The following is a 26,529-nucleotide window of genomic DNA, read 5'->3' as shown; positions in this document are numbered from 1 at the left end:
CAGAGAAAAGAGAAGCAAGCCCCAGGAAGAGAAGAACCCTGAACCCAGAGAGAAGCAAGACCCTGGAAGAGAGGAACCTAGGAAGCCTGAACCCTTGCAGATATCAGCAGCTACCTTGCTCCAACATGTGAAAATAGACTTTGGTGAGGGAAGTAACTCATGCTTTATGGCCTGGTATCTATAAGCTCCTACCCAATAAATACCCTTTATAAAAACCAACCAACCAATTTCTGGTATTTTGCATCAGCACCCCTTTAGCTGACTAATACACACACCCAAAGGAACATGGCAGTTTATAAACATAGTATATTTTTTGGAATTCATAAATAATGTCGAACTGCCACACAGGGTTTCTCAACTTTGTCACTAGTAACACCTTGGATCACACAATTTTTGTTCTTGGGAGTTGTCCTATGCATTGTAGAATGTTTAGTAGCTTCCCTACCCTCTACCTAATGGATGCCAGTTACAGTCATATAATAAAAAATGTCTCTAGCATTGCCAAATATCCCTGGGAGAAAAATTATCCCCAGATGAGAACCACTACTCTAAGGAAAAGAAAACCAGTGCTCACCTATGGTTATTGCTATTATTCAATAAACAATCACCCTCCCCTCCCACCTCAATGGGAGGAATATGTTTCACTATTCCACTCATACTGTGGCTTATCTATGACTTGTTTTGGCCAATACAATGTGAGCAAATGTGACACAGCAGAGGTTTTAAATGTGCTATCAAGGTTTGGCTTGGCCTTCTGAATGTCTGATACTCCACTAAGAGAATATGCCTCAGAGAGCCATTACTCTCTGAATGAGGAAACACATGGAAAAGACCTGAATCCAACCCACAGCCCAGAACTGAGTTATAACCTAGCAAGAAATATTTTTTTGTAATTAAAAGCCAGTGAGACATTAGAGTTGTTTGTAATACAGCATTAGAGGAGCCAGAGTTGACTATACAACACTAATAGACAAGACATATTTTAATTCTAGTTTAGGTTGTCTTTACGAATAGTCATTTTAATCTCAAGCATATCTATTACCACAACTCCATTCACGCTTGCTAGAGGGTTATTATAACTGAGGCATAGGTTTTGATTCTGAAGATCCAAAGATGGATAACAAGGTCTTAATGGAGGAGTTCCTCTATTTCATGCATATCTCAAGATCTACGCTGTGACAATTTACATGTAAATTAAATAAAATTAAATTAAATAAAAAATTTGGTTCCCATAATAGTAGTCAAATTTCAAGTGCTCAATAGCCACATGTGGTGAGTGGTTACTGCACTGGACAGTGCATTAAGGTCTATTAGATACTGCTATAGAAATAAGCTGATAAATTACAATATAAAGTGTTAAGTGTTACATGAGATGAAGATTTAACTGACTTCTTGAAACACTGTCTTATCTAGGCTTCTATGACAATCCACTCTCCTTGATTTCCTCCTATCTCACTGGCCACTTCTAAATGTACTTAGCTGACTTTTCTTCCTGCTTCTCCGCCAGATCTCTACATCTTGCAGTGAAAGTGCCCAAAGCCTTTATTCATTTTCCTAAGTACATTCTCTTCCTAGAGGAGTGTGGTGGTTTGAAGTTGTATGTACCACAGAAAATAACATGTCCTTAATCTAATCCACTCCTGTGGGTGTGACCTTGTGATGAGATTACTTCAGTTAAGGTATGGGCCAGCCTAATCAGGATGGGTCTTAATCTTATTACAGGATTCATTATAAGTGGAATGAAATTCAGTCAGAGAGAGAGAAAGCCACAGGAAGCAAGAAGCTGAACATCAACAGAACCCAGAAGAGAAGAGACTAGGAGGCACCACCATATGCCATGTTATGTGACAGAGGAGCCAAGTACCAAGGATCTTCAGCCCTAGAACTCCAGTCTTCAGAAAAAGCATCACCTTGATGACAACTTGATTTGGACTTTATTTTAGCCTCTGTGGTGCATCTGAAATAGTATGAACTGCAGAAAATAGTGTTCTTAAAGCTAATCCATTCCTGTGGGTGTGAATATATTGTAAGTAGGCATTCTGAGTAGGTTACTTTGGTTACGGTGTGGCCCAGGGTGGGTCTTTATCCACTTACTAGAGTCCTTTATAAATGGGATGAATATGGAGGGGGTTGGGAGGGGGAGAGAGAGAAAAAGAGAGAGAGAGAGAACACGCCTCAGAGCAAGAAGCTGAAATCAAAGAAATCTGGAAGAGAAAGGAGAAACCAGCAGATGCTACCTGTGCCTTGCCATGTGACAGAGTCCAGGATCACCAGCAGACAGTCTTCAGGAAGAAAGCATCATCTGATGATGCCTTGATTTGGACATTTTTCTCAGCCTCAAAACTGTAAGCCTGTAAGCTAATAAATCCCTGCTGTTAAAAGCCAACCCATTTTATGGTATCTGCTTTTGGAAACCTATCAAATTAAAGCAGCCTCAAAATCATAAACTAATAAATTCTTATTGTTTGGCCTAACACATTTCATTGTATTTGCTAGATAATCCTAGGAAACTAAAACAGGTTTTGGTATAGGAGACTGGGCTGCTGCTATTGCAAATATAAAAAATCTGGGTACAGCTTTGGAATTGAGTAATGGGTAGAGGCTCGAAGAACTGTGAGGTGCTTGATAGAAAAAAACCTAGATTTCTTTGAAAATACTGTTGATAGCAATATCAACGCTAAAGGTACTCCTGATGAGGATTTTGAAGGAAATGATGGATATGGTATTTGAAACTGGAGGGAAAGTGACCCTTCTTTTAAAATGGCAGAAAACTTGGCAAAATTGAGTTCTTTTTTTTTTTTTTTTTAAAGATTTATTTATTTTTTTATTTATTTAATTCCCCTCCCCTTCCCCCCGGTTGTCTGTTTTCTGTGTCTTTTTGCTGCGTCTTGTTTCTTTGTCCGCTTCTGTTGTCGTCAGCGGCACGGGAAGCGTGGGCGGCGCCATTCCTCGGCAGGCTGCTCCCTCCTTCGCGCTGGGCAGCTCTCCTTATGGGTGCACTCCTTGCGCGTGGGGCTCCCCTACGCGGGGGACACCCCTGTGTAGCACAGCACTCCTTGCGCGCATCAGCTCTGCGCATGGGCCAGCTCCACAAGGGTCAAGGAGGCCCAGGGTTTGAACCACGGACCTCCCATGTGGTAGACGGACGCCCTAACCACTGGGCCAAAGTCCGTTTCCCCAAAATTGAGTTCTGAAGTTAGATGGAAGGCAGAACTTGAGTGATGAAATTGTATATTTAGCTGGGGAGATTAACAAGCTAAATGTAGAAAAGTGCAGCTTGGTTTCTCCTTGCACCTTATAGTAAAATGCCAGAGAGAAGGGATATGCTGAGAACTGAACCCCTATACACAGCAACCAGAAATTTATGGTTTGAAAAACTCAGAGCTCCCAGAAAGTGAGTCCCCAGAGAACAGTGCTCCATGGGAGGGTTTAACTAAACATGGAATCAGGCAGCCATTTCAAGGGAAGTCAAGATTGAAATAGCAGTTGTGCAGGAAAGGTCTATGGGAGGTTCTATTTTTGATGGTTTAGACATTTTTAACTACATGCAAAACTGACAAGTTTTATGTGAGATATGTATGAGCAAAACCACTGCCAGCCTGGACTAAAAGGGACAAAGAAAGGATAAATTGAAAGAAGAATAGCTTCAAGGGCAGAACCATGAAAGCTGATGTCTGGACCAAAGATATCTCCTTGGGCCAAAAGAGCAAGTCCACCCAGTTGTGTGCAAAGAGTCTGCCCCAACACTTGGAGAGAGCAGGCCTTCTACCCTATTGTTCAGGAAGGGTGTTGCTACCACAGCACTTGGACATGGTGGGGCCTGTCCATGAATGCCCAGTGTTCAGAGAGAGAGGGGCCTATACCACAGGGATTGTGGAGAGTCTGGTCAACACCCCAATGCTCAGTGAGGGTGAGGCCAGTACACCAAGGTTTGCAGAGAGCCTGGTAAATATCCTGAAACTTGATGCTCGGAGAGGATGAAGCTTTCACCCCAGTTTGGGGAAAGCATAGCCACTGGGCAAACACTCGGGAGGGGTGTGGCTGTCACTGCATCGCGCCCAGAGTACAAAACATCAATCTACAGATGACTCTCAGACCTTAAAATCTCACCGTGCTTGCCCTACTGGGTTTCAGTTTTGTTTGGGACCCGTGACCCCTTTTTTCCTTTCAATTTCTCCCTAAATGAATGGGAATGTTTATCCTTTCCCTATATTTTCATTGTATATTGAAAGGAAATAATTTGTTCTCTAGATTTCACAGGTCCACACACAGAGGGGAATTGTGCCCTGGACAGATCACACTAGACTCTGTACTAAGTATACTTCTGAAAGGACTTAAGGCTTTTGGGATGTTGTGATGGAATGAGTGTATTTTGCATGTAGACAGAACGTGTCTTTTTGGGGTCCAGAGAGTGAAGTGTGGTGGTGTGAAGCTATATGTACCACAGAACAAACAAACAAACATGTTCTTTAAATCTAATGCATTTCTGTGGATGTGAACCCATTGCAAGCAGGATCTTTTGATGAGGTTACTTCAGTTAAGATGTGGCCAAAATGGATCAAGACCTAAAAATAAAAGCTAGAACCATAAAGGTCCTAGAAGAAAATGTAGGGAAACAGCTTCAAGACTGGGTGGTAGGTGGTGGATTCTTAAATCTTATACTAAAAGCACAAGCAGTGAAAGAAAACATGGATAAAATAGAACCTCCTCAAACTTAAGCACTCTTGTGATTCAAAGGACTTTGCCAAGAAGGTGAAAAGGCAGTCCACTCAATGGGAGAAAAATATGGAAATCACATATCCAATAAGAGTTTGAATTTCATTTTATAGAGATCATACAATTCAATAACAAAAGAGCAAACAATCCAATTAAAAAAACAGGCAAAAGACTTAAGACATTTCTCCAAAGGGGAAATACAAATGGCCAAAAAAGCACATGAAAAAAATACTCAATATCACTAGCTATTAGAGAAATGCAAATCAAAATGGCAATGAGATATCATCTCACACAACACAGAATGGCCCATTACTTAAAAACAAAAACCAGAAAACAGTAAGTGCTTGAAAGGATGTGGAAAAATAGGAACTCCTTCACTGCTGGTGGGAATGTAAAATGATGCAACCTCTATGAGAGACAGTTTGTTGGCTCCTCAGGAAGCTAAATATAGAATTGCCACATACTCCAGCAATTCCTCTACTAGGAATATACCCAGAAGAACCGAAAACTGTGATGCTAACAGATATTTGCACACAAATATTCCTAGCAGCATTATTCACAATTGCCAAAAGATGGAAACAACTCAAGTGTCCATCAACTGATGAATGGATAAACAAAATGTGGTATCGGGAAGCAGATATGGTTCAAATGATAGAGCTTCTGCCTACCATATGGGAAGACCTGAGTTCAATCCTGGGGCCTCCTGGTTAAAAAGAAGGGAAAGCATGCCCACGCGGCAAGCCAGTGTCCATGCGAGTGCCCATATGGTGAGCCAGTGCCCATGTGAGTGCCCGCGTGGTTAGGGCAAGTGTCCACATGGTGATCCAGTGCCCGTGCAAATGCCCAAGCAGTGAGTCAGTACCTGTGCAAGTGAGTCACATGGCAAGATGATGACACAACAAAAGAGAGACAAGGGGAGAGTCAGAGTGAAGCACAGCAGAAATCAGGAACTGAGGTGGTGCAATTCACAGGGAACTTCTCTCCATATTAGGAGTCTCCAGGATTGAATCCCAGTGTAGTAGTTTGATATGGTTATGAATTCCAAAAATAGATATTGGATTATTTTTGTAATCTGGTCTGCTCCTGGGCATGATTAAGTTATGATTAATTGGGCCACATCATTAGGGTGATGAGTCCCTGCCCCTTGGTAGGTGGGGACTCACAGATAAAAGACATGGCAAAGGACAGAGTTGAGGGTTTTTAATGCTGGAGTTTTGACATTGGAGTTTGATGCTGAAGCCTTAAGCTGGAGCCCCAGGAAGTAAGCTCACAGAAGAAAGAGAAGCAAGCCCAGGATGGGAGGTACACTGAGCTCAGGAAGAAGCAAGTCCAAGAAAGAAGAATCCTGAACCCAGAGAGAAGCAAGACGCTGGAAGGATCTGAACCCTGGCAGACATTGGCAGCCATCTTGCTCCAACACTTGAAAATAGACTTCAGTGAGTAAAGTAACTTATGCTTTATGGCCTTATGACTATAAGCTCCTACCACAAATAAATACCCTTTATAAAAACCAAACAGGAAACGGACTTTGGCCCAGTGGTTAGGGCGTCCGTCTACCATATGGGAGGTCTGCGGTTCAAACCCCGGGCCTCCTTGACCCGTGTGGAGCTGGCCATGCGCAGTGCTGATGCACGCAAGGAGTGCCGTGCCACGCAAGGGTGTCCCCCGTGTGGGGGAGCCCCACGCGCAAGGAGTGTGCCCATGAGGAAAGCCGCCCAGCGTGAAAAGAAAGTGCAGCCTGCCCAGGAATGGCACCGCCCATACTTCCCGTGCCGCTGACGACAACAGAAGCGGACAAAGAAACAAGACGCAGCAAATAGACACCAAGAACAGACAACCAGGGGAGGGGGGGGAGGATTAAATAAATAAATAAATCTTTAAAAAAAAAATAAAAATAAAAAAACAAAAACCAAACAATTTCTGGTATTTTGCATCAGCACCCGTTTGGCTGACTAATACACCCAGTAAATCCTAGAGGAGAGAAAATGAGAAGAGAAGACAACACAGACAGTAAAAGGAGCAGGGCGGGAGGAGGGGAAGGGGGAAAAATAAGTAAATAAATAAATCTTAATTTTAAAAAGTGGTATATACATATAATGGATATACATATGTTGCAGTAAGAAGAAATGAAATTGGGACACATGATAACACAGATGAACCTTGAAGACATTATGCTAAGTGAAATAAGCTAGACAAAAAAGGACAAATATTGCATGGTCTCACTAATATGAACTTGTATTACTCAGCCAAAGGGGTGCTGATATAAAATACCAGAAATCTTTGGCTTTTAATAAAGGGTACTTATTTGGGGTAGAAGCTTACAGTCACAAGGCCATAAAGAGTAAGTTACTTCCCTCACCAAAGCCTCTTGCCACGTGGTAGAGCAAGATGGCTGTCAGTCTCTGTGAGGATTCAGCCTTCTTCCTCCTGAGGCGCCATGGTCCCAGCTTCTTCCAATCTCAGCTGTTGGCTAGCATAAGGTTCCTCTCTCTCCCCAGGGCTCATTTCTTTCTGAGCTTTCTCAGCTGTTCAGGTGTTTGTCTCTTCAGCTAAAAACTGTCAGGCAATCAGCTCGGCTCTCTCCCCCGGGCTCCAGCAGTCCAAACTAAACTCTGTGTTCTCCTGCTCCATGTATTTACTTCCTTGTCTTTGACTGAGCATCCATTTTATATAGCCCGCAAGTGGGGGAAGGGAGGGGGGAGGAGAGTGCAAGGACTCAAACCTGTCACCCTAATGACTTGGTCAAATAAAAGACCTAATCTTGATTAAATAAAGTAAAAATGAAACCTCTGAAACTAATACAATTTAATATGCCCAGAAGAATAGACCAGTTTACAAACAAAATCCAATATCTATTCTTAGAATTTATAAATAATATCAAATTGCCACAGAACTAAATACAAATAAATACACGGAGTTAAAACCTAAAGTATAGGTGATTAGGAGATAAGAAGAGGGCTTAGAAGGGGTACTGATGCTTAATGTATGTCCAGGTTTTACTTAACTTGACTGTAAATGTGTGGAAATGGATAGAGTTGATGGTAACATTATAGTGAGTAGAACTAACACAGCTGATTTATAAAATGGGATTGTGGCTGTAAAAGATAGTCTAAGGATGTATATGTCTATTTGAAAGGAAGCGATAGAATAATCTAGACCTGAAGAAGGTAATGTAGAGGTGGATGAGAATTGTGGCTAATAGTCAAATGAATGATATTCTTCCATGAAATAGAACAAATGTACATCTCTATTGCAAAGTGGTAAAATGTGGGGAAGCAATAATTGAACCTATGAACTATAGTTAGCAGCAATACTGTATATTCTTACATCAATGACAAAGATATATTGTTAATAATAGGGGAACATGAAAAAAATATACCAAATATATGATATAGACCATAGTTAGTTATAACAGTCTGACGATATTATCTCATAATCTGCAAGAAATGTCCCACAACAATGTATTGTGTTGGTGGAGGGGTGTTGTATGGGAATTCCACACATGTGCATGATTGTTTTATAAGTTCATAACTTCTCTAATAAAAATTTAAAAATTAAAAAGATGTGGCCAAGCCCAATCAGGATGGGTCTTAATCTTATTACTGGAATCCATTATAAGCAAAATGAAATTCAGTCAGTGAAAGAGAAAGCTACAGGAAGCCAGAAGCTCAACATCAATGGAACTCAGAAAAGAAGAGAAAGATTAGGAGATGCCGCCATGGGCCTTGCCATGTGTCAAGCTAAGGACCAAGGATGCCTGGCAGCCAGTCACAGTACACCAGTCTTCAGGAAAAAAGCATCACCTTGATGAAACCTTAATTTGGATTTTTCCCAGCCTCAAACCATGAGCGAATAAATTTCCTTCGTTTAACTTGAGCCATTTCATGGTATTTGCTTTAGCAGCCTATGAAACCAAAACAGTGAATTATTCAAGTTCCCTGAATTAGAATATCATCAATATGCTGATGACTTTAAAAATTAACCCATAAATGTAATGCCAGGATACTGGTTAAAGATATGGATCAAATAGAGAAAATGTCCTAGAACACATCCACAAAATACAATCTCACTAAAATCCCTTATTTATGTTGTAGCCAACATAAAGTACCAAATATAGAATCAAACAGGGAAGATATCTACTTTTCCCCTAATTTTCTTTCCCAAAATTTGGTCCCCATGAAATAAAATAACTAAATATTGTGATAAGATTGTTATAATGCTAGCAGTCACTACAAATCTGACCTTTAGTTCTTCCAGTCTCTTGGGAATAGACTGACAATTGTGCTAAATTGTGGAATTATTTTGTGATGTGTATTCAACTAAGCTGAATGTACTAAATCCATTTCAATTTTAATCTGAGTGAAATATTCAACCAGTGTAACAGTTTGATATAGTTGTGAATTCCAAAAATAGATGTTAGATTATGTTTGTGGGCTAGTCTGTACCTGGGCATGATTAAGTTACGATTAGGGGTTTGATTGGGCCACACCAGTAGTGTGTTGAGTCCCTGCCCCTTGATGGGTGGAGACTCACAGATAAAAGGCATGGCAAAGGAAAGAGTTGGAGATTTGATGTTGGAGTTTTGGGAGTTTGAAGCTGGATTCTTGAGCTGGAGCCCCAGGAAGTAAGCACACAGAGAAAAGACAAGCAAGCCCCAGGAAGAGAGGACCTGAGCCAGGAGAAGAACACAGAGGAATAGAGACAGCTCCTTAGACAGGGCAGAAACCCTGGGTAGAGACAAAGCTGTTCACCTGATATCTACAGTTGACCTTGTGGAGAAAGGCAAAGCCTAGAGAGCCTCATAGTCTACAGCTGACCTTGTGGAAAAAACAGAGAATCTGCGCCGAGAGAGAAGCAAGACCTGGGAAGAGAGGAACCCAGGAAGCCTGAACCCTGGCAGACATCAGCAGCCATCTTGCTCCAACACATGGAAATCGACTTTGGTGAGGGAAGTAATTTGTGCTTTATGGCCTGGTATCTGTAAGCTTCTACCCCAAATAAATACCCTTTATAAAAGCCAACAGATTTTTGGTATTTTGCATCAGCACCCCTTTGGCTGACTAATACAGCCAGTATTTCCAAAGATACACTATAATTCATCACAGCCACATAACATCTACCATACTATAGGAGGCAACAAGATTTGTACTTCCCAAAGAACGATATTCATGTTTTAGAAATTGCATTAAAATAAGTGATTGCAGGGAGGGGAGAGAGAACAGAGGGTCCTGCGGGAAAGGCAGGAAGAAGCTGCGGTCCAACCTGGGGGACAGCAGAGAATGCCCGCTTACCATCTTCCTCCCCCACCCCTCCCTGCCCTGCATGGGAGCAGGGGTGTTCTGACATCGCCTGAGGAGAGCTGGGGTCATCACTTCAGAGTTGGGACAGAGCATGCAATAACCACTACAGCTGCTGGCCAAGTTAATATATCCACAGCAATGGCCACAGCCTTACCTAGGCCCCTTGGGGAGTTGCAACTATATAGAATATTACAATAAGCCAATTTACTTTCTTATTTTGATGCCTACATTCAACAAGATGGTGATGTTGTCCAGCAACTCTGTGAAGGTGGAGAAGAGGAATTTTTGAAAATCATGGCACTTGTGGGCATGGCTAGCAAGCCCCTTCATGTTAGAAGGCTTTGAGAGACTGGGTTACAAACCTAGGTCTTTTCAATCAGCCTCTGACTTCCCTTCTTGGCAGTGGCATACTCATCTATAAATCACAAGAGGGATCACCAACATGGCTGGGAATACCCAAAATGTGCTGGCACCAATTGTGTGCAGAGCTTGGGACAGGGAAAATCAGATGTGGCAGGGAGCTTAGCGCTGCAGAGTCAGTGAGTCCAGACTCTGACAGGACCACCATGCCACTGAAAGTGAGCACAGGCTCTCCTCAGCAGGCCTTGGCTCCCCAGCTTCCCTAAAGGAAAGCAGGAAGTTGCTGGATGCTGCTGTTATTTTCTCTGTGGCAGTGTGTGGAGCAAATGGCCCCACACTACCGAAAAGTGACTCAAAGTGAAACAGCGGCTAAAAGCCAGTTAAGAAGCTGGTCAAAGTGATTGGTCACATCTTTGAGATGAGCAATAATGATCCACATGAAGAAAAGGAAATTTGAAAATACAGTGCAATATAAGCAGATGTGACTCAAAGAGAAAGAATGAGAAATATCTCATACTTCATGAGCTCACTTTTAACAGAGGGGCTGCTCAGCTCTGTGTGAAGAATAATGCCCTGCTGATGAGAAGAGATGTACTTTTTGCCCAAGCCAGGCAGATTTCTTGAAGTCACCTACAAACATACTTACAGAACAACTAAGTCAAAATGTGAAGAGATAAATTATCTCTGAAGAAAATTAAAGTGGAGGATGGGTTTCCATATTTCCAGGATTCCATGTACACACCATTCCAGCAGATTAATGCTAAGAGTGAAGAAATGGCAGCTTATATTAATCAGCCAAAGGGGTGCTGACACAAAATACCGGAAATCTGTTGGCTTTTATAAACGGTATTTACTCGGGATAGAAGCTTACAGTTACCAGGCCATAAAGAATATGTTACTTCCCTCACCAAAGTCTGTTACCACATGTCGGAGCAAGATGGCTGCTGATGACTGCAAGGGTTCAGCCTCCCTCTTTCTCTTAAGGCTCTGTGGTCCCAACATCTTCCAATATCAGAAGTAGGCTGAGATAAGTCTCCTCTCTCTCCCAGGGCTTGTTTCTCTCCAGAGTCAGCTACCCTGGTCTCTCCACAAGGTCAGCTGTAGACTCTCAGGCTCTCTCTCTTCCCAGGGCCTTGGCCGTGTCTATGGAGCCATCTCTATTCTCTGTGTTCTCCTGTATGTTTACTTCCTGGGGCTCCAGCATAAAAAAAACTCCAACTAACACTTCTGCCACGTCATTTCCTCCATGCGTTCTCTGTGAGTCCTACTGACCTGGCCCAATCAAAGCCTTAATCATTATTTAATCAAGTAAAAGTGAAACTTCTGAATCCAATACAGTCTAATATGCCCAGAGGAACAGACCATTTTATAAACACAAACCAATATCTATTTGTGGAATTCATAAACAATGCCAAACTGCTACACAGCTCTTAGTTCACAGCCTGAAAAGGTGATGGAAAAAAGATGGAGTTCCTTTGCACCCAAGCATGGCTATGAGAGACTGCAGCATTCTAAAAGGAGATTGTCCACAGAACTTTGCAGACAAAGCTCAGAAGAGCATAGCCTAATGGCTTGACATCTGATAACTCCAATGGACAAGGAGAAAGACTACTGAATCTCTGAATGCCTAATTTACAAAACAAATGGCCCCATCATTTTGTGGCAGATGGAGAGCTGAGGAGACTTCATGCCAGCAAAGCAAAGTCCCACTCATCAAAGTGTTGGGATTTTAAAAGGCTATCTCACTCAGCTTTCACTTTAGAAAACAAAGTCATCAAAACAGAGCCTGAAGATTCAAGATAGCCGTTTTTGTCCTGTCCTTGGAAATGGCATTGGATTTAAGGACAATACTCCATCGTAGAAATAAGCCTTAATAACCAATGTTACCTCATTCAGCTCAAACCAATTTCACAGCCAAAGCCTAAGGACTAGTGTAGTAGTCTGTGGAAACCAAGAAGACAGAACAATAGCCACAAAAGAGAAAATCCTGAGTGTTGCAATCTATAACAGAATATTGATCCATTCACATCACTGTATAAGTCATTTTATGTGGAAGGGCTTACAAATTAATACTGTAAGCATTCATTATTTAAGAATATACAATGTATTTGTGTAATTTATAAAAGTGAAATCTAGATATTCCTACCAATCAGTAGGCTGGTAACGCAACTAGAAAAAGACTTTGAATAAAAGGGGGATAATGTTAAAGACAAATGAGTATATACAGCTAAGAGTCTTCAAAAAAAGAGTCGGGAGGTCATGAGAGGGGTCACACTTACACACATCTCAGCAGGATCCAAGAGATAGCCAAAGTAGATACAACCCCAGGTACTGGTGCTCCTGAGAGCTAGAGACATACAGGTTCTTTAGTCATGGCAGATGGCTTTGGAGTTCAGTGCCTTGTCAGTGGGCCCTACTCTGTAATTTGTATTCCTGAGTGTGATGGAGTTGGACTCAAATGTGACTTTTCTACACATGCCTCTTCTGTCACTTTTACTGAACCTGTCGTTGACACTGGAGTCAGTGTATACTCAGGAGACTTGAATGTCTGGACTGGCTATGTGCCAGCTGGGCCCTAAGCCTCAGCAGAGCTGCAACTCCTATGCTCTGATTTGTTGGACTTACCCAGGTCAGCGAACAGGGAGGTGAAGATGGTCAACCACCACACCAGGGAACCAAGAGTGCTTACAACTGCAAGCAGGAGAATCCCATCCATCAACCATAAGCCCCCTCTCGATTTAGAGGTGGAGTGGACATCTCCATTCCAGGGTCCACAGAATGGAGGAATAAACTATAGATTAGAGTGGACTTACTGGTATGCTACTATAGAAATACTGTGACTCTAGCAATTGAAGAAACTGTATCACTGATGTGGAGATAGTGGCCACAGTAGTTGCTGAGGGCAGGGAAAGGGAGGAAGAGATGTGATGTGCAGGCATTTTGGGGACTTGGAGTTGTCCTAAATGATATTGCAGAGACAGATGCTCGACATTATATATCCTGCCATAACCCACTGAATGTACTGGGGGTGAGTGCAAACTACAATGTAAATTATAATCCATGTGGTGCAGCAGTGCTCCAAAATGTGTTCACCAAATGCAATGAATGTGCCCCAATGATGAAAGAGGTTGTTGATGTGGAGGAGTGGAGTGGGGTGGGGTGTAGGGCATATGGGAACCTCATATTTTTTTTAACATTTTTTCTGATCTATGTATTTTTTTTAAAAAGGCAATTAAAATTAAAAAAAAAAAAGAAATCTAGATGTTCATAATATGGATAGTTTATTTTACTTGAAATTTCATTGCCTACTTTAAGTGTATTTAGAGTAAATATTATTAAACATCAGCATATAGAATCTTCGGAACCATCAAAAAAAAGTTTAAGTGATGTAGATATTGGCAAGGTTGCACTCATTTTAAGGCAAGGAAAATTCCATGGATTTAATAAAACAATTCTGTTTTTTAAAAAAGGTATTAAAATATCCCTTATATAAATTTCTCATGAATTATTGCTGATTTATTTACCTCTAGTCTTGCCTCACTTCAATTCACCTTTTAAACTTCTCAAATGTAAAAAAAACACAGTTTTATTCTGCTACTTAAAATTTTTCAATGCTCATACTATCTAAACAATAAAGTATAAACTGTTTAATAAAACTCTATGATCAGGCCCCTCTCTAACTAGGTAGCATCACCTATGCTACTTCTCTATATGCTAGACTTACCGACCACTTGCAATCTCTGAATGAGCTGTTTTGACTAAGTCATAAACTTTGGCAGTTACTAATCCCCTTGTCCTATGTCCTTACTCCTACTTCATCATGCAGGAGCATCATCTTCATGCAGATGTCCCTGATCTTTTCAATAAGAGTCAATCACTTTCTCATTTGAGTCACTGGCATAGCATGCCACTTATCATGTGATCTTTGCAAATTAATTTTTCTGTACTACAGTTTCCTTCATTTGGATAACAGTGCAAATGACAGTACACACTTTGTATGATTTAAGAAACTTGGGATAATTGTTTATTTTATACATTAAAGTGCTTAGAATAGGACCTGTCATTTAGTAAGCACCCAATAAAAGTTATTATTCTTTGTTACAGTGTATAATGATGAGTTCAAAACTCTTCCACTACCACAGAAGGGTTACAACTGTAGCAGGGGAGGATCATTGGTGGGGGTACCAGTGATGGGAGATACATGGGAGGAAGTTCACCTGGGCATACATATAAGTTATATAAATACGTTCAAATGTTCAAGAGGCATTGTCACAGTGGGTGGAGATTCACACAATAACCGAATTCCCATCCTGGGGTGCTCTGCCACATTTTCTAATGGAACAGCAACAATCCCTAAAGTGTAGGGCAATGACTAGTGTAAAAGGATAGTCCACTGATGGGCCCTTGATATTGACAATTATGCTTATGAGCCTTTGCTCTTGAAATTGCAACTTAGCCTAGTGCTTTAGGGTGCCTAAAAGTTACCTCCTGAGAGCCTCCTTGTTGCTCAAATGTGTCCTCTCTCTAAGCCAAACTCAGCATACAAATGCATTACCTTGCCCCAGCATGGGACATGACTCCCAGGGATGAGCCTCCCTGGCACCAAGGGATTACTATCACACACCAACTAGCAATCCAACTGGAAAAAGACCTTGAATAAAAGAGGGAAAAGGTAAAGATAGATGAGTTTACATGGCTAAGAGACTTCCAAGTGAGCTTGAACGTCATCCCAGAGATATCACTTATGCCCGTCTCAGCAGGATCTCACAGAGTTCTAAAGTAGATACTACCCCAAATAGTGGTGCTCTTGAAGGTGCTGGAGAAACCCAAGTTCTATGGTCATGGGATATAGCTCTGGAGTCTGGTACCCTGCCAGTGGGCCCTACTTTGGAGTTTGTGCTCCTAGTGTGACAGAGTTGCTGTGCTCCCAGTAAGACACAGCTATGACTTCTCTATATGTGCCTCTTCTGTCCCTTCTATCTGAACCTATAGCTGGTGCTGGAGTTGGTAGGTGTATGTCCAAGAGACTTGAATCTTTGGGCTGTCCATATGCCAGCTCAGCTCTAAGCCTTAGCAGAGTTGCAACACTTACTCTCCAGTTCACTGGAATCACCCAGGACAACTAACAAGGAGGTGAGGATGGACAACCACCATTCCAAAAAACTGAAAGAGTCTACAACTGCAAGCAAGACAGTCCCATCCATCAGACATATGGGATGGAGGCCCCCTATCAATTAGAGGTGGAATGGGCACCATCATCCCGGAATCCTCAGGATTGGGGAATAAAATATGGATTAAAGTGGACTTACTTGTATTCTACTGTAGACTTATTATGATTCTAGCAATGGAAGAAATTATATCATCGATGTGGAGACAGTGGTCACTAGAGATACTGAAGCCAAGGAAAGGGAAAAAGAGGTAATATGGGAGCATTTGGGGGACTTGGAATTGTCCTGAATGTCACAGCAACAACAGATACAGGCCATTATATATCCTGCCATAACCTACAGAATTGAGTGGGAGATAGTGTAAACTATAGTGATAGTGTGAACTATAATTCATGCTTAGTGGCAATGTTCCAAATACGTTCATCAATTGCAATGAATATACCACACTAATGAAAGAAGTTATTAATGTGGGGAAGGGTGGGAGGTGTGAGGAGTAGGACATATAAGAATCCCTTATATTTTTGTGTGTAACATTTTTAGTAATGTAAGTATCTTTTAAAAAAATTAAAAATATATTTAAAAAAAAAACAACAACAAACAAACTACTCCACTAGATTGTGACTCCTTGACAGCAAAACAAAACTCCTTTGTTTTGTTTTGTTTTTTCTCTTTCAGGAGGTACCAAGGATTGAACCCAGGACTCATACATGGGTACTGAGCTATACCCACTCCCCAGATTGTGTCTTTTTAATCTTTTAATCTCTAATAGTATTACAGATCTTAGTAATTGTCTGCTGATTTGAACTGAAAAATATCTCATCATAGAGAAGCACAACAAAGGTCAATTATTTTCTCATGCGGTGTCCCATTTATAAAGACTAAAAATTATAAATAGGTAAAGTAAAAATATAATGAAATGGACCACTCAAATCACATGAAATAAAATGTACGACACTGTATTGACGAACTTCATGAATTTTATGACCAACACATTTCTAAGTGATTCTACCACTCCTCTGGAAGCAGCAACTATTGTTCTGTTTTGTTCCCCCAAGATGTCAGAGCATTGGGGCATCTTTCAGGGAACCAGTGACATTGCCCTCAAAACCCTATAACATAAAAAGTATGTGAGTTGGTATTGATTTATACCTCATTACAAACATAGTATTGCAGTCTAGTTATAATACTAAGACAAGCAATGGGAAGATGTTCAAAATTGCACAAATCCAGAGAAATATTTGATGCAGTAAAGAATATGAAGGAGTTCCACATAAGCATAGCATATAGAAAGCTGGGAAAAGCATTGTTCCCACTTTAACAACAAGAAAAGGCAGGATAAATTAAAAACTAACAACTTTTCTTGAATCCATGAGAGTTGAGGTCATGTAACAATCAAACAGCCTTATATCCAAGAAGGGGCAGTACTCCTCCGCACAGAAGAAAGAGGATACACAGACCGCCTCATTATGGTAGGGCATTGGAGGAAGGTACTGCACCCAAATAAGCATATACTAAAGGCCAAGTGTGGACTAGCATAAAATTATAAAAGCCCCGAACACAGGTGAACTCAGGCTCTTTCCCAAGAGTTCTCACTGTACACAGAAGAGAAAGAATGGAGCCTAGATAGCCTCCTCAGTGATGCAGGCAGAGGAGGAAATGGGATGCCACTGAAGGAAAAATGCAAAGCCTTTCCCTCTTTCCCAAACCCTTGTTTCCCACAGAGCAAAGACAAGCTTCAGGAAAGGGCCTCAAAACTATAGACTCCAGGATACAGATACAGACCTCCCCTTGCTGGAGGAAAGAATAAAAGAAAATATCCTCTATGCCAGGAAGGTGAGAAAGAAAACTCTCACACACAACACCTGATTCAGTTACAAGGCAGAGTTTGGCTGTCAAAAGGAGGAGGGGTTGCTTAAGACTGAAACTGGACCAGGACAAGCATCCCCTGCCTCTAATAAGTACTGAAAGGGACAGTAATCTACTGCTGGAAGCAGGGCAAGAGCATGAAGAGTGACTCACTCTATAGGGCAGGTGTACATGGATAATTGAAAGCTGAGAGTGGAACAGAAACACTAAGAAAACTCCTCTGGCACAACAGCCCCCATCAGAAGCACAGGGCACCTTCAGAGGAATGTAAAGTCTGTGTGGTACTGAAGATAACTGTGGTGGATTGAATTGTGTATCCCAGTCTGGACACGTTCTTGGTCTTGGTTGGCATTCTGGTGGGTATGGACCCATTGTTTATAGGTTTTCTTGAAGATGTTACTTCAGTTAAGGTGTAATAGCCCAAATGAATCAGGTTGGGTTTTAAATGGATTACTAGAGTCCTTTATAAACAGAAAATGAAAATCAGACTGAGATAAAGCCATGGAAAGAAGCCAGAAGTCAACAAAACCAGAAGGAGAAAGAAGATGCTGCCATGTGCACTGCCATGTGACAGAAAAGCCAAGAACCAAGGATCATTGGTAGCCAGCCCCAAAAGACCAGTCTTTGGAGAGAAAGCATCACACTTCTGATGCATCTATTTTCAATTTCTCCTAGTCTTAAAACCAAGAACCAATAAATTCCTGTTGTTTAAGCAAATCGTTGTAAGGTATTTATTTTAGTATCCAGGTAACTACAAAAGTATCCATATGCTCTGAGAGGGTAGAATTTATGCCCTGGGGATTGCAGATAGTTTGGCCACCACCCTCAGAGAGAATACTGCCTATACCCCAGGGCTTGTAGAGTCTGGTCACCACCTCAGTGCTCTAAGAGGCAGAACTTAAGTCCTGTGGAATGCAGAGAGTCTGGCTGTCACCCCAGTGCTCAGAGAGGGTAGAACCGTTACCCCAGGGATTGTGGAGAATCTGGCTGACACCTCAATGCATAGAGATGGTGAAGGCTTCATCCCAGTGTTCAGGGAGAACATGGGGGCTAGGCAAGTGCTTGGAAGGTGGGGCTGCCTCTCCATTAGGCCCAGAGGGCAAAACGTCATACCATAGATTTATCAGTCAGGCTTCTCTAGGGAACAGAATCAATAGGAGATATCTGTAAATAGTATGAGATTTTATAAGATTCTCTCACATGACTGTGGGGATGCATAAGTCCAAGTTCCAAAGGCAGGCTGCCAACAAGGGTTCCGATGAAAGTCCGGTGAAGGTCCCTGATGAGTTTCCAGGAGACGATGGCTATCCAAAGATGAGCTGGGAAATTCTCTCTGAATGCTGAAATCACTTCCCCTTTTAAGGCATTCAACTAATACTCATTGCTGACGGCAATCTCCCTGGTTGACTGTAGATGTAATTAGCCATCTACACAGTAAGCTCACTGATGACTGAAGTCCATAAATGTCCTTGTATTACAATTAACCCAGTCTTGCTAGACCAAACAACTGGGCACAATTACCTGGATGAGTTGACACATTAGCCTAACCATCACAATAGATGACACTCAGACCTTAAAATCTAACAGAGTATGCCCTGAAGAGTTTTGGAATTGAGTCCCACGACCCCTGTTTTTCTTCCAATTTCTCCCTAACTGAATGGGAATGTTTCACAAGTCCACAGACAAAGAGGAATTGTGCCCCAGGATAGACCATACCCACAACCAATTTTGATGAGACTTTGTATTTAGCAGTTTACGAAATGGCTTAAGACTTTGGGGATACAGTGATAGAATGAATGTATTTTGTATGTCGAAAGAATGTCTTTTTAGGGTTCAGAGTGTGAAGTATAATGGTTGGAACAGCATGTACCCCAGAAAAACATATTCTTAAAGTTAATCCATTCCTGTGGGTATAAATCCATTGTAAGTAGGACCTTTTGATAACGCTACTTCAGTTAAGATGTGACCCATCTCAACCAGGATGGGTCTTTTTTTTTTTTAAAGATTTATTTTTTATTTATTTTTATTTATCCCCCACCCCTTGCCACTTGCTTGCTGTCTGCTGTGTCCATTCGCTGCACATTCTTCTGTGTCTGCTTGTCTCCCTTTATCTTGCTGTGCCAGCTCTCTGCGGGTACAGGCTGTCAGCTCTCCACAGGCATGAGTCATCAGCATTCTGCAGGTGTAAGCCAGCCTGCCTTCACAAGTAGGTCCTGAGAAGCAAACCCAGGGCCTCCTATATGGTAGATGGGAGTCCAATCGATTGAGCCACATCTGTTTCCCCCAGGATGGGTCTTAATACCTATTACTGGAGTCCTTTATAGGAGAATGACATTCAGAAGAGAGACAGCTACAGGAAGCAAGAAGTTGAATCTTGAAGACAAGGGAGAGACCAGGATATGCCACCATGTGCCTTTCCTTGTGACAAGCTAAGGACCCTAAGATCACTGGCAAATGCCAGAATGCCAAAGTCTTCAGAAAGAAAGCACTGCTTTGATGACACCTTGACACTTTTCTTTTAACCTCAAAACCCTAAGCTAATAAATTCCCATTGTTTAAGTTGAGCAATTTCATGGTATTTGCTTGACTAATCTAGGAAACCAAAACAGCACAGACAGATCAATAGAACAGAATAGAGATTCCGAAAGTATATCCATACATATATAGTCAACTGATATTCAACAAATGTGCTGTAATCGAAAAAGGACTGGACATTGCTGTGCAAAAATGAAAGTCAATTCATACCACATACCATATAAAAAATTAACTCAAAATGGATCATTGTTGTAAATATAAAATTTAATATGATAAAATGTACAGAAACAGATATTAGAGAAAACCTTGTGACATCTGTTTAGGCAAAGACTCAGGTAGGACACAAACAACACCAATGATAACCAAACAAAATTGATAAATTGTATTTCATCAAAATTTAAAACTTCTGATCTTCAAAAGATAATTAGGAAAATGAAAAGAAAAACAAATCACTGACTGGAAAAAATTTGCAAACTACATACCTGATAAAGGACTGAAATTCATGATATATAAAGACTGCTCACAAATCAATAATAAGAAAATAATCAAATTTTAAGAACAGGCAAAAGATGTGAACAGACACTTCACCAAAAAGATATAAGGATGGCAAATAAACCCAAGAAAAGATGCTGAATATCACTAATCATTACTGAAATGCAAATTAAAACCACAATTAGAAACCACTACTATTAGAATAGCTAAAACAAACAAACAAAAAACTAAAAACACCAAGTGTTAACAAGCATGCAGAGTAACTAGAAGTCTCATATGTTGTTCAGGGAGATGTAAAATGGTAAAACATCTTTGTTTGGCAGCTTAATATACAGTTAAACATACACATACAATACAACCTAGCAATTCCACTCGCAGGCATTTACCCAGGAGAAATGAAAACATACGCCCACACAAAAACCTGCACGTGAATATTTATAACAGCCTTATTAATAACTATCAAAAATAATCCTGTTTAGTTAACAACTGCTGCATAACAAATACCCCAAAACTTAGCAGCTTAGGATAACTAACATGCATTATCTCACAGTTCCTGTGGGATCAGAATTTAGGGGCAGTGTAGCAGAATATTTCTGGCTAAGGGTCTCTCATGAGGTTATAGTCAAGATGCTGGCTGAAGCTGCAATCATCTGAAGACTTGCCTGGGGTTGGAGGATCTGCTTCTAAGATGATTTGCTCACATGGCTATTGACAAGAGGGCTCAGTTCCTTGCTGACTATTGACAGGAGGATTCAATTCCTTGTCATATAGACCTCTCCACAGGGCTGCTTGTTTCCTCACAAAATGGCAGCTGACTTTCCCCCAGAGTCAGTGGTCCAAATAAGAAGGCAGAAGCCACAATGACTTTTATAATGTAGTCTCAGAATCACATACTATCACTTCTGCCATGTTCTATCGGTCTCAGAGACCAATCTGACACAACATGGGAATTTACAGAAGGGTATCAAATCTCAGGAGGCAAGGATCACTAGGGACCATGTTGGAAACTGGCTACCACAATGTTCATTAATTGGTTAATGGATAAATAAACTGTATGTGACAGTTTGAAGTTCTTTATCAAATTCCCAAAAATTATTTTCTTACACTAATCTATTTCATGGGTGTTGGACACTTTGATTGCATTAGATTCACTTTAGATCAGATGACTAGATTGCTTTTGACTGGACTATATCATCGAGGTGTGACTCAGGTTAAGCCCCTGCCCTCCTGCTGAAACTTATATTAATGGAGACAGAGACAGAGACAGAGACAGAAAGGAAGCTACCATACTGATCCTGCCATGTGAAAGAGAGGACTGTAGAAAAACAGAGAAGCCCCAAGAGGCTAAAAGAGGTCCCAGAGTCTGGAACCAGTGGAGCACAGAGGCACAGAAAGAGACCCCCAAGGGGCTGGCCAATGGAGCAGCAAGGCTGAAAAGATGAGCCTTGCCATATTTCTAATGACCATGTGGCAAGACACTAGAATCAACAGTAGCTGGCTTTGGTGAGAAAGCATATTTGACAGTGCCTTGAATTAAACATTCCATGGCCTCAGAACAGTAAGTTTTTATCCCAAATAATTCACCTTCATAAGAGCCAGCACGCTTCCAGTATTTTGCATTGGTAGCCCTGTGACAAACTAAGACTGTGGTATACCCAAAGAGTGGAATAGCAATAAAAAGGAAGAATAAAAAGGAAGAAATTAGTGATACATGCAACAGCATGGAAAAAATACAAATGCATTATGATAAGCAAAAAAAGCTAGACACAAAAGACCAAATCTATTTATATGACATTCTGGAAAAGCCAAAACCAAAGGGACAAAAAAACAGACCAGAAGTTGCTAGAAGCATGGGGAAAAGGCAGAATATTGACAACAAAGGTGCAAGAGGGAACTTTCTGGGATAACAGAAATGTTCTATATTTGATGGTAATGGTGCTTACAAGATAATATATGTTGATCACAATTCATACAACTGTAGATCAAAAAACAGAGTTTTATCGTTTATAAACTATATCTCAATAAACCTACTCACAAGAGAAGGAAATCTTTAAAGGAAAGAAGCTTGGTTGTGTAAATAATAGAATTATCTGAAGCACAGAAAACCACTCAACGAATGATATTAAATAAAAGTTCCTCAAGCTGAAGAAATTTTCTCTGAGCTTGAACCTGCAGATTGGAAATGCCCATTGAATTCTGATGAAGACATGAGAAAACACACACACACACCCTGGCATACGTACCCTGGAAAAAGTATTAAGCTTAATGTGGTAAACTGAATTTTATCCCTCTTGAATTTTACGTAATACCCACAAGGCTTTGCAAACTTTGTGTAATCTGAAACACTACCAGGGAAGTGGACTTGGCCCAATGGATAGGGCGTCCGCCTACCACATGGGAGGTCCGCGGTTCAAACCCCGGGCCTCCTTGACCCGTGTGGAGCTGGCCCACGCGCAGTGCTGATGCACGCAAGGAGTGCCCTGCCATGCAGGGGTGTCCCCCACATAGGAGAGCCCCATGCACAAGGACTGCACTCCATAAGGAGAGCTGCCCAGCACGAAAGAAAGTGCAGCCTGCCCAAGAATGGCGCTGCACACATGGAGAGCTGACACAACAAAAAGAAACACAGATTCCCGTGCTGATAAGGATAGAAGCAGTCACAGAAGAACACACAGCGGATGGCCACAGAGAGCAGACAACGGTGGGGGGGGGGGCATTCAAGCACAGAGCTATCGAAGATGAGATCTGAAATAAAAAGAGCTCATCAGGCCAAGAAAGAGGGCCTACCCAAATGTGTGTAAAGGGCAGTTTGCCCCTGAGCTTGGAAGAGTTAGGCCATCTGCTCCTGTGTTCAAAGGGGTGCCAATATTCAGTGAGAGTATAGCCAACACTTCAATGTTTAGTTTTCAGGCAGACCTACGCCACCACTCCAGTTCAGAGAAGGTGGGGTCTAGGTTCACACATTTGGGGAGAACATAGTGACTGCACAAGTGCTTGGAAAGGATGGGGCTACCACTCCAACAGGCCCAGAATCAAAGTAGTGATCCACAGATAGCTCCTAGACCTTGAGATCTAATGGAGTTTGCCCTGCTTGGTTTCAAACTTTGGGATCCATGACTCCTGTTTTCCTTCTAATTTCTCCCTTCTGGAATAGGAATGTCTAGCCTATGCCTATCCCATCATTGCATCTTGGAAGGAGATAACTTGTTTTCTAGGTTTACAGGTCCATCAGAAAGACAGACCACATCCATAACTGATTTTGATAAGACTTTGGACTGTAAGTTATTACTGAAATGGCTTAAGGCTCTTAGGATGTTGTGATTGGGTGAATGTGTTTTGCATGTGGGAAGAAGATGCCTTTTGGGGGTTCAGAGGGTGGACTGTGGAAGACTGAATTATGTACCTCAAGTTAGACATGTTCTTAATCTTAATTCACATTCCTGTGGGTCTGAAATCATTGTGTTAATAAACAGGATCTCTTGAAGTTTTTTGTTTTTTGTTAAAGTGTGTCCCAACTGAATGAGAGTGGGCCTTACTGGAGCTCTTTACAATAAAGCCAAAGAAATTCAGTCATAGTCAGAGAAAGCCCCAGGAATGATCCAGAAGCCAATCAGAACCTAGAAAAGAAAGGAGAGGAAGGAGAGGACAGCATCAAGTGACAAGAAAACTAAAGAACCTGAGTTTTGCCAGCCAGCCAGAATGCTACCGATCCTGGGAGGAAGCAAGCCTTCTTGCCTCTGAAACCATGAGCCAATAAATTCCTGTTGTTAAGTCAACCAAGTGTGTGGTATTTGTGAAGGCTACTCAGGAAAACCCAAGACACTCTAACAACAGAAAAACTTAGATGTTCCCAGAAAGAAATACTAAGCTACGTAAAGGGAGGGAAAAAAAAAAAAGAGAGAGAGAGATGGGCATTGGCTTTCTTACCTGCAACATGGCAAAAGAGGAGATAATGAAATAGCATTCACAAATTTGTAAGGGAAAAAGACAACCACCCAAGAATTTTATCCCAACTGAGAGTAAGGGAAAGTTACTTGGGGGCTACGTAATCACTCAAAAATATATTATCCATTTATTGCACCTAGAGAAAAGAGTCAAAAATAAAAAATAAAAAAGACTCTACCAAACAAGCACCAAATCACATTAGAGATAGGGAAGGATGAAGAGGAGACCTTATGACATATGTAGTTAAATCTAACTGGATGCTAGTAAAGCAATTGGGTGGATACAATAAATAAAAACTCAATTCATTAAAATTAACATAAAGCATCAAAAAATATATATTAATGTCAGTCCAGTATACAAGGAAACTAGAAGTTCTTACAAACAGTTTTGGGGTTTTTTTGGTTTTACCTGGTTTGCAAGATGAGAGTGACCAAACAGCTTGTGACCCAATTTCCCGTACTGTCCCAGTCCTTTCCAACTGCTTAGGATCAGCACCAGGAGGTGTCTTGTTTGGTGTGGTCATCTTCCTAATATTCTACATGGGAAAGAAAAGAAGTGTATATACATTATAGCAGGACCTGAAAATTTTTCTACAAATCCCCTGCCAAAAAAAAACCACCCCAATTTAATAGCAAAATGGACCACTCATATACCTCTGATATTAACCACATGAATTATCAAATGAAATTCACATAACTCAGTCGCTGTAATTTTTAAATCTTGGAAATTCAGTTTCTGTTTTTAAAATATAACAAGACAGGCAAGGTGTGCAAAACAGCCTGGTATAGCTGTTTAAAGAGGACAGGATCAGAGTTTTAGCTTCACTCCTTTAACTAGACTAGACTTTGGGCAGGTCTGGGTTTTAGTCCTTTCCTGTCGGAGGAGTTACCTTGTTGATCTATAGCTCTATAATGCAGTTCTATTATATGAAGAGTAAAAATTTTTAATTCAAATGAGCATTTTGCCCTACAAAAGTCAGACTGAAATATTCTTATTCTAGTACTATGTAGGCAATGGTCTCTATTTTAAATTTCCATTAAGTGATGCAAAGAAAAATCAAATCCTCCTGCTAGTTATCAAAAGTTTCCATTTATATGCATTCAACACAGAAAATAAAGATAGAAAAGTGGCTTCAAGTTCTAGAAGTGAATAACTGGCATATTCTAAACCAAAAGGTTACTTGAATTTTCACATCTTTTGTCAGTCTTAGTAAGTCCATACAAACGTGAATATATCTATATACACACACACACTTTTAGATAGCGGTATGTAAAACTACTTTGGTAGTTCAAAGTTGTATCTACTGAACATCCTTATACCTGCTATGGTAAAAGTGACCCAGTACTTCTGTATACCGTCTCCCTTGATACCTCCTATTAGACCCCAAGTTGTTCCCTAATCCCCATGCAAGCACTTAATACTCATTAGGGCAGAGCCCTTGAACTGACTAGAGACTTCGGAAAGATCAGAGACTTAAATGCTCAGTAAGTAAATTAATGAAGGAAGTGTAGGTGAATGAATAGGTTCAGTCGCAAACCAAAGTATTAGCCATCTGCAAGTTAAGTGAGGTCTAGGATAACACAATTAAACCTGTAATGAACTGTCATCTCAAAAAAAAAAAAAAAAACATTAGGGCAAAATTCAACTGCCAGATGGACTTGGGACTGGACGCCACCAAGTGGTTAAAATACAGAGCTCGAAGAAGACTGGGTTTCTAGTTTCTAAGAAATGAACACACAAATTAGAGGAAGATGAGGCCAAGGACAGAAAGCCACGCGTGCAGTGCCTGGACCATATTCTGTTGGACTAGCTTGACGCCTTTGGCGTGCTAGAATGGGCAACGCTCCCAATCCTAATTCTGACCCATCTGCCTTTAATGAAACCACAAAGAGCGTTTAAAAGGAGAGTCAGCCGGGAGAGAAGAAAGCGTCTGCTGACGCTAGGGCTATTCTCCACGTCAAGGAAGAGCCCAAACACTTACAGCTTCGAGACCCGTTTATCCGCTCTCCAGGTTTATAAGACCTCTTGCAAATCCGCGCCACTCCCACTCGGTTTCTCAGAACAGCCTGGCTTCCCCAGCTTCGCTGAACTGGAGTCGCAGTACAATGACGTCGGTCATTTCTCTCTACCTATCTCCAGGGCTCCGC

At 41.2% G+C, this 26,529-nt stretch overlaps 1 protein-coding gene and 1 pseudogene across 3 annotated transcripts in view; one reads left to right on the top strand and one right to left on the bottom strand.

The window, feature by feature from the left end:
• Positions 1 to 26,529, bottom strand: part of ANAPC10 (anaphase promoting complex subunit 10) — a 112,776-nt gene that overhangs the window by 85,779 nt on the left and 468 nt on the right. Inside the window, exons 1-2 of one of the 3 annotated variants that reach the window (XM_004456515.5) lie at positions 26,364 to 26,527; positions 24,791 to 24,917 (exon numbers count right to left, since the gene is read on the bottom strand). In XM_004456515.5, the coding sequence (XP_004456572.1) occupies positions 24,791 to 24,905 (115 nt within the window). In that variant the 5' untranslated portion in view covers positions 24,906 to 24,917; positions 26,364 to 26,527. Of the gene's footprint in view, positions 1 to 24,790; positions 24,918 to 26,363; positions 26,528 to 26,529 lie in introns of those variants that run through there. The other 2 variants (XM_071214487.1, XM_004456516.5) reach the window with 2 other exon arrangements.
• Positions 10,155 to 12,179, top strand: LOC105745940 (NGFI-A-binding protein 1-like; annotated as a pseudogene).

This window comes from Dasypus novemcinctus, chromosome 1 (assembly GCF_030445035.2).
Source record: "Dasypus novemcinctus isolate mDasNov1 chromosome 1, mDasNov1.1.hap2, whole genome shotgun sequence".
NCBI classification, from domain to species: Eukaryota; Metazoa; Chordata; class Mammalia; order Cingulata; family Dasypodidae; genus Dasypus; species Dasypus novemcinctus.
The sequence above is the reverse complement of the archived record's forward strand: the minus strand, read 5'-3'. Positions and strand labels throughout refer to the sequence as shown.